We start from the raw sequence: 10,250 nt of genomic DNA, 5'->3' as shown, positions 1-10,250 counted from the left end.
TATTTCAGCGGGTGTTCCCAACGGATGCCCCCAAATCCTGACCCCGAGGGCGATGACATGAATACCGTTTTCCTCTTGTACACCTATTAATACATATTTATATGTGCCTTAAATCCGATTTAACTGCAAGTACAAATGTGGCCACCTTTTAGGTTAAAGCTGCGGATTTATGGGTGACTTGGTAAGGCCCATTCCGCCCCCAAAATATTTCACATACATATGTATGTATGTGCATACATACGTACATATAAATTTATTTTTATGCGATTCCCTCTTCCGTGTTAAATGCTCTCTTCCTTTCTATCTTTTTTTTTTTGGTGGCTCGAGGTTTAATGTCTTTAATGACCTCGACTAATGATCGAAGCTGATTGATTCAGCAGAAACGTCGAAGGCACTCTCCAAGTTTGTCTGCCTTATTTTTAGATCCCCAGCCTTATATGCCCCATTCCCCACTGCCCAACCCCGTACGAAAAATTTAATTCCCAGTCCAAGGTGTCACTGCTGCAGGCGGAGAAAGCAGGACGGAGAGACGCGGATTGACTGACGAGTGCCGAGAAAATCGGGGAAAACTAATGCGACACATGGGAAAAATGCTCGTTGAGCGCACAAATGAAAGCACTTTCCGTTGCCTACATTCAGGCTGAGAACTCAAATCGGAAAACCAGGAACTACAAAAATATACATATTTCACTCTACATATAGTAACTCTGTTTATTCCACTGTAACGGAATAACAACAACTGTTCGATGAGTTTTTGTCTTTCGCGCGCTTTCCGTCACTCACAGTATTTCTTTTCATTTTACAGTTATACTAGAGCTCTCTCACGAAGTATAAATTGGTTTACAGTTACGAACAAGAGAAATGGCACACCAAAAGTAATGTGCCATGTGAATGGATTGAATATATCATTGTAGTTTAGTATCACTAGATACAACAGTCCCTGCAATCCTTGCGAAATGATTTCGCCAAGCGTGTGTGCAGCATTATTTAGTGTGTTAGTGTTAAATAGCTATATCGCCCAAGTACAAAGTGAATTATCAGCAGCAGAAGTCGCTGGAGATCCGAGTGCTGCCCAGCTGCTGCCCAGTTCCTGTCGCAATGGGTTGAATGGCAGTAGCTCTGGCCCGGAAATCCGTCTGCCCTTTGTGGACATGATGGTGCGCCATGAGAAGCCACTCTTTGTGCTCCGCGAACCGGAAGAGGATCTACTTTTACTGCTCCATGGACACGAGATTTTTCAGCTGCACGTGGCCACTGGGGAGAGGCGTCTAGTGCCGCTTGGTTACTTGGCGGGCCAGGTCAGTGGTCGCAGAGCTCTCGGAGCAGAGGTTGTGGCCTGGCGGGAGTTCCTGCTCCTTGCCATCGTTCTGGATGATTCCATGGAGGTTTACCAGTTGCCCAAGGAACTGCTCCTATCCGAAGATCCAGCCACACAGGTGAGCTTTGAGCCCCTCCAGGAGTTCTCGCTGCCAGGTGCTTTTCTACAGCTGCACCTTTTGAAACCCAGTGGAGATCAGGTGCTCCTCCTAGTGGCCTCCAATCACACCAGATCACACAGCAAATGCAGGTTGGGATTGGCATACATTTTCAATTAAAAATTGATTCATTATTCATTCATAATATTGACGACTTCCTCACAGAACCTTTGAGTGGCTGGACACCTACTTTAATCCACTCGAGGAGATCACTCTACCCGCCATTCGCGTTCTCCAAGTGGTTGGTCGTCAGCCACTTTATATCATTTTTGGTCGTTCTTTAAAGGGTTCCCAGTCAAAGGTGATATAACTTTTAATAATTTAGATGGTTCTTAATTCATTTATGTTTCCCTCTAGCTGGTGCTCACAATCTACGAGCTGGATAGAAACAGCCGAATCCTGCAACAACGCCAGGCTTTGACAGTTCAGGCGCAAAGTGTCCAAGCTGTTAGATTTCACGGGAGGAACTGCCTCATCGCCTGTACTTCCTCTGCATCTGCCTCGTGTATTTTCTTCCGAATGGTGGATGGACAATTTGTGGTGTACCGAAAGCATGCTCGAAAAGATTTGAGTTTCCGTCGATTGAGTGCCACCAAAAAGGGTCACCTTTTGATTGGTGCCCGTGCCAATGGCGAGGTGATCGTCTTCAGCTCCACTCGCCTGGATTGCTATAGTGGATTTCAGGTGGCTGGAGAAGCGGATCCAAGTGGATTACTTATTCATAAAAACTTGCACAATGAGACCTTTCTTTTGCTGGCCTATCGAAGATCCTCGAGTGATCTGATCCGAACTGTGCAATTGGGTGGCGTGGAAGAAATCTCCAACCAAGTGGGCGCTGCTCCAGATGAAGGTACATTTAATATAACTCTGTAGTGGAAATTTGAAACTAGTGATTTTACAGATCTAAGTGTTGTCCAATTGCATCGTCACGAGTTTGAGGAGTCCATCAATGCCTTACGTGGCCTCCTGCTGCGCCGTCGTTCCTCTACAGAAAACCTGAGAAACATTGTGGACATCTTAAAACGCAAATCGGCCATCCACCTCGACACGCCACTGCATCTAGTGCAGCAAGGACAAATAGGAAGACTTCAGTTGGTGGACGAACATCTGCGCACGCCCACCCAATTAAAGCAACGCTTGGAGGAACTTCGTCAACGATTTAAAGCGATCCAGACCAGGCGAACCACACGCTCTTTTGGGACAGGAAACGAGAACGATGAGCCGGAGACACTCAAAGCGCGACGATTGCGCGTGGGCAATCTTATCTACAAGGGACAGCTAATTTCAGGCAAGTATGGGAATTCAGGAATAGAATATGATATAAATCTTTTTTTTCTTCCTAATTTACAGGCCACATTTTGGATAACTCAAAACCACCTATGTTGACCATCAGAAACAGTCCTTTGCAGACGAAAAAGCTTAGGGTAAATCAATTGGTTACTCCCCAAGATTTCCGCAACTCCAGTGGTGCCCAGATTGCGCCTGAGGAAACCAGTGGCAGTGAATGTGTAGTTCGTCATCTCCGAGTGGAACAGATAAACGGAGTGCAGTGGAACGACTTTTTGGACTCGCTCTTCCTGCGCAGTCGTGACACTTCGATAGAAGGACGCTTGGTTATGCAATCGCGAGTCCGGGTGAACAGTCTAAAGACACCTCTGCTCAACGGACTCGTGGTGGATCGTCTCTTTAATCTGCGGCGTGCCCAGGTGATCAGTTCGAATATCTACATGTCCGCCTTCTTTGCTCCGCGTTTGGAGGCTCAGCAAGTAAATGGACTTGACTTTGCCCACGATGTACTTCATCGCGGTAGCAATGATACATGGATAAAAAGTTAGTGTCCTCCTTGATATATTCCATTAAATCATTTAACAAATCCATATTTTTCAGCTCCTGTTCGCATCAATCAGATGAGTGTTTCGGGTGACATTTTTGTGGGCAATACGAGCAAGTGGCAGCCACAGCCCAGACAACTCGACGATCCAATGGAACAACGTCTTCAACAGTACTACACGGGCAGGGTAACCATCCGCGGATCCCTGACGGTCACAAATGTCCTGCGAGACACGGCAAACTCACTTATAGTGCTCGGAAACCAATCTCTCGCCAGAAAAGATATACAATCTACGTACCTTCTTGATCAGACGCCACAGGTTGAGATTCAACTTCATTTAATTCACTTTAATGACAATAGTCTTTCCGCAGAACCTCACTAACTTGACCTTTGGACATGCCAGAGTTAGTGTTCCCTCAATGACCACCAGTTATGTTGACGGTCATCCTGTGAGGGATCATCTCCTAAGCGGAGGACAGCAGAACCAACATACTCACCCAAATAACACTCTACACATTATCTTTATGAATGCAACCATACTGGGCGATGTTATTTGCAGGGATTACAGTTCCCGTTTGGCGGAGATCGCAAAAGATGCAGTGAGTCATGGAGACGCTGTTAATATCACGGGGCACAAACACTTCCAGGCACCTTTGACTGTTCAAGCACTTCAAGCCAATGAAATAAACGGAGTACCTGTTAGTGAAATAGTGGTGAAATCAAACACCACCCAAAACTTTACGGGTACAAAGACCTTTGCCCGTGTGGTGGTGGCGAATGATATCAACGTTCATGATCATTTGAATGTGAGTCATCTTAATGGATTGCCATTGCAACAGCTGCTTGGTCACGATATCAGCCTGCAACGCCTCGAACTAACCGAAACCCCACATCTGGAGAATCTTCATTTTCGGCGACTTAATGGATTGCCCTTCGATGAACTGCTGTCCAAAATTTCGGAAGATGGTGAACAGCCCCTACTTCTTCACAAGCAACTATTGATCGAAGGAAATGTACGATTTGACAAGGCTGTCCAAGTGCAGAACATTAATGGAATCCAATGGGACGAGTACCTAGATCGCCTGGTGAGATCTGATTCTAACGCGGAAATACGGGGTAAAAAGACATTCATGGCCGATGTCCAAATAAATGATGCCCTGCAAAGTCCTCACATCAATAATTTGGATCTAAGTTCCCTGCTCGACAACACCTTACTGCGAATGACACCCCAGCAAATCAGTGGTGCTTACACTTTCGACCGCATGATGGCCACCAATGTGGATGTAAATCGAATAAATGGGGTACCCAAGGAGGAATTTATAGACACACGCAAAGACTTAGAACTAAAAGGAGATCTTTACCTAAAGCAACTGAACATCAATGGCAGCCTAAAGTGTCCCTTTGTCAATGAGGCAGTTTTAAATGATCTCAAGCAACGAGTGGAGCAAGTGCAGCAACTTCCCTGGCGGAATTTGATAGTCACCGGCGATGCTCTATGGGATGGTGAAGAGCAGTCCCAATCCCAGCTAGACTACCTACGCCAGCATGCAGTCAGGAGAGTGGGCAACCAGACCATTGCCGGACACGTTCTACTGAAGGAACCCTACTTAAAGGATATCCAAAGTAAGCATTCCCTGCCAATTGATCTTAACTTCACTCAATTGGCCGAAGATGCCCTACTTCGCCGGAGCCCCACAAACGAAACCCAGGTGATAACAGCTCCGCAAGAGCTACAGGGATTAGTTAGAGCTAATACTCTACACTTGGAGCAGGATGCACACTTTGAGCTGGTAAACGGAATCGATATACGACGATTCAATGCCTCACTGTACCGCCTCTCCAGTGGAGAAGCCATTGCAGCGGATCTTCACTTTCATCAGGCTCCAAAAATAGGCAAACTTCAACTGGAGTATCCAGAAGTGAATGGAGCTCCGATACAAAGTATATACCAGCAGGGCAAGGGGCAATCCTGGCCACCCGTAACGTTCAAGAACCTCTTTGTCGAACAGGACCTGAATCTGAAAACCGTAAACAACATGAATCTGGACTACTTTCTACAACATCGCATTCCCTTAAAGGGAGACGCATTGGAGGTATTCGGTTCACTGACTTTTGAGCACCTTCAGCTGAGTGGAAAGCCTCTTCTACGTTCTATCAATGGCATTCAATTGGATAACTTGGTGTTTCGGCATAGCAATCGGACGCAGAGCATCACGGGTGCCAAGACTTTTCGTGGAGGAGTGGAGTTCACTGGACCCGGTCATGTGATGAATCTGAATGGACGTGAGCTTAGCGAAAGTTTCAGGGGCAGCATCTTTCGAAATAAGGACTACAACATCGATAGTCTAGTTCTGGACAAAGCTCTCTTCCCAGGTGGACTAGTTTTAGCAGGACTTCAAAGTCAAATTCCCAATCGAATGCGAGCGACGGAAGTGCAAAGCAATCCGTTAGAGGAGTTTCAAGAACTTCTAGCATTGGGTAATCAAACTTCGCCTAGGAGGCTACTTTACCTGGATCACGACACCGAAAGTCTGGAGTCTACTTGGGTAAAAGGCCCTTTTAGGGGATCTTCGGAACTGCAGGTGAGCCTGCCCTTGGGTTATTCTGCTCCATGTCAGCGTAGGACTTTACAAGCCAAGCTCCTGATCCACGAACGTCGCGTCCTCCTGGCCAACTCGAGTGTGTCCAATCAACTGATGAGACTTCACTCCGGAGATATCCGGGTGAAGGTGCAGAACCACTGTCATCGCCCAGCACGAAGATTGCGCAGCAGGATCAGAATTAGTTGCCGTAATGAAACGCATACGCTGGGAATGCGTCAATCAGTGGAAGCCATGGAACTGCTGGAAATGGGGGAAATGGTGCTGCTGCTCTTGGGCACCGAGGAGGAAGTTCGTGTCCTGCGTCTGAAGAGGAGCAACTGTAGTCTCACCGATTGGCAATCCGTGCTACCAGCAGATGGGCGCCTTATGAAGTTGGTTCGAATGGGGGTAGAGTCCCGACAGGATCTAATACTCACCAGTGGCATGAGTAATCATCGTCCTGTCCTGGCCATCCATTATAGGGATCCCTTAAATCATAACTTCAAAATGCTTCAGCTGATCCAGGGCTCATATGACCTGGCAGAGATGCAGGGAAACCAACTTCTGGTCAGCTGTTTGGGTTGTCGACACATAGCTATCTTTAAACGGTACTCTCATTCCGCGGAAATTCTGTTTGAGCCCATCCAGCAGTTGAGCTTCCAGGAGCGCATTCAACAACTAACTCCATTCAAAGTTGGAAATGAGCAATATCTATTGGTAGTAACGCAGCCGGAGGAAGAACACTTTTACCTCTTCAGCTATAATGAAGTAGGCGGTTGGCAACAGCGTACGTTTGGCATTAAGAAACAGGACCAGTGGGCGTGGTCACTGGTGAAATCTGGTCAAATGCTTGAAGCCGCCGAGACCCCTATTCTGCTGCTCTGCGGAAAGAAACGGGAATGTAGTCTAGTGAAAGCCCTACTGGGCTAAAATCTGTATCATATTGTAATCTATGTGTATTTGTACTGTACATAATTATGTTTATTCTATGTATCTTAATAAATTGTTTATTTTTGTTGAATCAAAATTGTATTATTTCTTTGGGAACGCAAAGTTAACATATATCATTGGACTTATATCTTACTAGCACATCTTTACAGCATAGTTTAAAAATGTCAGGTGCTAATATGGCTTAAGAAGATTATTCCACTCATTGGATCGGATCGAGATTATCACACTCCTCGGCATTACACTACTGAAAGGCCTTGGATATCTTACTTGGCTAGTTTCCCCCATGTTTCAGATCTCAAGGCATCTTAGGTTGAAAAGCTCTTTCTGCTGATGGTGATCACGTAGCCGGTGAATACCAAGAATCCCAAGATGCCCCAGATGGAGCTATTTTGATTGCCACCGTCCCCAATCTTGGCCAGTATCCACTCCACATGGCTAGCCACGTCCTCGAAGGCTCCGTCGATGCTTCTTAGGCCCAACAAACGATCCCGTTCCGTCAGCGTGGCACCGGCATCCATGTAAAGCCGGCCACGAATGTAGTTGCTGGTTTTCGGCTGGACACAAATCCTTGGCGATTTACTCTGATGCTGATGGCAGGATGTGTGAGTGGCATTCAATGTGACCAGATCGTGCAGCTCGCGAATATCGCCATCATAGCCCCAGGTGTTAATCTGTAGAAGATTATGATGATCCGAGTCCAGGATGGAAGTGGCTCCAGGAGTAGGTAGACCAATTGCTTGAATATATGGAAGATTCTCAGGCACATCCTTGTCCAGCATAAGAATGGCAAGAGCCAGGTCCTTTGGAGGCTGGTGGATGTGGGTCACTCCGAATACGAGTGCCTGCTCATTGGGCGCAAATCTCTGGGGGCTTCCGAGCACAACTCGCAGTTCTGACGGATGGTAGTATGACTTTTTCACTTGGCTGTTAAGGTGAATTAAATTGTGAGATAGCAGCTCGAGAATAAAAAGATACAAATTTTACTCAACTCACCTGAAGATGCAGCTAGTGACGGTTAGCACAACAGAGGGCGCCACTAAAGCGCCCGAACAGATGTGGCCCTTGCCAAAGTAGTCCCGTTCCAAGGTCAACAGTCGTATGGATGCCTGGTGTGGAGCCACCATCTTCAGCTGAAATCCTTCCTTTCCATTTTCAGCTGCAATGGCATCCATTTCGGCCAGGCCAATACCACGTTTGGCGGCCAAATCACGATGGGTGTAGGCTGCGTATGGAGCAGGTAATTAATACATATAAATAAAATGCCGAGGTGAAGGTTAAGCAGGAAGGCTGATTGGCCCGCCAATCGAGATCCGATCCGATCGGATCCGATCCAATCCCCAATCCAATCCAATCCAATGGAAACAGTCTCCGAGTGCAGTTGGCGTTATCACCCACCACCACCTATCAGCAATCGACGCCTGGTCAGCGCCCCGATCGCTCCCTGATATCAGCTGCTGGCCAGTGCACAAGCCCCGGATTCGACCCGATCAGGCCACCACTGCCATTCCCGGCGTGATCACAGATATGATAGTATGGTATCTTTAGACCCGGCCACGGGCCGACTAAGCTAAACCCAATCGAATCGAACTAAACCCACTCCAAACCATTTACCCCGGAAGTTTGGAGCGATCACGCGATGATGGATAGCCAATTGATCAATTTAAAGTGACGCACTAAAGGCGGTCAGCAATTTGGATAATCGTTGGATTATGGCCAAATACACTAGGTACTGTGGTACATAATAAACATTAGTTTTATAAATGTACACTGATATTAATATCATAAATAAATAAGCATGCGTAATGGGTCACGTTTCATTGAAGCAAGAAAATTTCCCATTGTAAAACGTATAATATTAGAATTTATGACTACTTGAAATTTATATTTAGAAAAATTTCGGTTATCAGTTGATCTTTAGGGTCATCAAAACAAATGTTTGCAATGCTTGTTTAATTGCGAAACAAAATACAGTGAGCTATAAAAGTTTTAATCTAATGCGAAAACAAACTTTTATATCACTCTGATTTCTCAGGTCCCATGATATAATAATCACTGTTATTTGCAATCCCATAAGATACTTATAACCATTGCATTGCTTACTTGCAATTTCTTTTGAAGTTTCCACTATCAGTTTTCATGTTATAACTGATCAAGTACCCATTGAAAAGTGCAATCGACTCAAGTATGAAAATCTAAGGACTTTCTAACTAAATGAATATTTTGTAATATTCAAAAATGTGTTTATAAACATATTATAAATGGGTAGGGCCCACAGAACCGATTTTTCATCAAAGTAGTTACCATCTATTTACTCAACTTTGGATACAACTTTTTTTTATTAAAGTATCTCACGGCAAAAGATTCATACCAAATGCACTCAATATTATTTCAGTTACTTACTCGTTTGCATTTCAGTGCATAGAAATGCGAAGATCAGCGTCTTCACAATCTTTCGCCAATGATCGTTCAATTGCATTTCGATGCAAGATATCCGTAACACAAAATTCACAAGCAAAAATATAAAAAAAAAAAACAAAATAGCTGATCCCGAATATCGAAGATCGAAGATCGATGCGATCCAAAGTATTTTTTCCACCGGTGGAGCGCTTCACGATTCACCTGTCGAGAGCTCCGAGCGTTGAATGAAGAAATTGTAGCGCGAGCTTCTTTCCTAAATCGAACAAACGCAAATTCGCAAAGCGTTCTTAGATAATTCCATAATTTTTTGTTTTGGTTTCGTGAGTCTCAATTGTTGCTGTTGTTGTTGTTTTCGCGTCCGATGTCGGGCGATAAAGCAATATCAACATACGACCCAGGCACCAATACCGCTAAATAGCCGAATCGGATCGAATCGAATCGAATCGAACGAATCGAACTCAATCGCAACGAATAATAAACAAACACTCACTCACACGCCAAGGGAATCGATAAGAATGCAGTGCCATAATCATAAGTAATCATAATTATTTTGATTATTATTTTAATTCACACGTATTCGGGTGAATTTGTTTATGCTGTGAAGCCAGGATTACAGTGTGTGTGTGTGTGTGTGGATTCGATCGGTTTAAGTCTCTTGTCATTTGAGTTATGATTATTGTTAACGAATCCTTGAAAATACTGGACTATCAACTTTCTGATAATGCTAAATGCTTAGAGGTAAAAATATGTTCCAAGAAAACTATTTTTTGCCGATTAGTTAGTTTATGAGAAGCACTCAGCAAAGCATAACAGTACTATTAGACTGTTTTGTTGTGTGACATGGTTTACTAGTACATTTATTTACATAAATTGGATATACCTTTGAGAAACCTGAGATACGTGGTGAATCAAACAAAGTTTCTCATACCTTTTCCATTTAGAAGTACCACTCCCTTCTCCAAAGTGTGGCGGAAACTGCCCCTTCTTCTCGAG

General features: G+C 44.8%; 2 protein-coding genes across 2 annotated transcripts; one reads left to right on the top strand and one right to left on the bottom strand.

Moving 5' to 3' along the window:
- Positions 1–866: 866 nt before the first annotated feature.
- fs(1)M3 (female sterile (1) M3) lies at positions 867–6,907 on the top strand. The gene is made up of 7 exons (NM_132056.5): positions 867–1,567; positions 1,641–1,776; positions 1,833–2,325; positions 2,377–2,763; positions 2,826–3,305; positions 3,363–3,625; positions 3,678–6,907. The coding sequence occupies exons 1-7, from the start codon at positions 957–959 to the stop codon at positions 6,816–6,818; spliced, it is 5,511 nt and encodes a 1,836-aa protein (NP_572284.4). The 5' UTR covers positions 867–956; the 3' UTR covers positions 6,819–6,907.
- CG6067 (uncharacterized protein) lies at positions 6,831–9,485 on the bottom strand. Its single transcript, NM_132055.2, has 3 exons — positions 9,240–9,485; positions 7,833–8,061; positions 6,831–7,763 (listed from the first exon to the last, which is right to left on the bottom strand). Exons 1-3 carry the CDS (start codon positions 9,313–9,315, stop codon positions 7,145–7,147), a joined length of 924 nt encoding a protein of 307 aa, NP_572283.1. The 5' UTR covers positions 9,316–9,485; the 3' UTR covers positions 6,831–7,144.
- Between the last annotated feature and the right edge of the window lie 765 nt (positions 9,486–10,250).

This window comes from Drosophila melanogaster, chromosome X (assembly GCF_000001215.4).
Source record: "Drosophila melanogaster chromosome X".
NCBI lineage: Eukaryota > Metazoa > Arthropoda > Insecta > Diptera > Drosophilidae > Drosophila > Drosophila melanogaster.
This window is presented reverse-complemented; position numbering and strand designations above follow the sequence as displayed.

Coding starts and splice junctions, on each gene's coding strand:
- CG6067 (NM_132055.2), bottom strand. CDS start 9,315: ATGCAATTGAACGATCATTGGCGAAAGATTGTGAAGACGCTGATCTTC. Junction 8,062..9,239: donor ATGCACTGAAATGCAAACGA/GTAAGTAACTGA, acceptor CTCCATACGCAG/CCTACACCCATCGTGATTTG. Junction 7,764..7,832: donor GTCACTAGCTGCATCTTCAG/GTGAGTTGAGTA, acceptor TCACCTTAACAG/CCAAGTGAAAAAGTCATACT.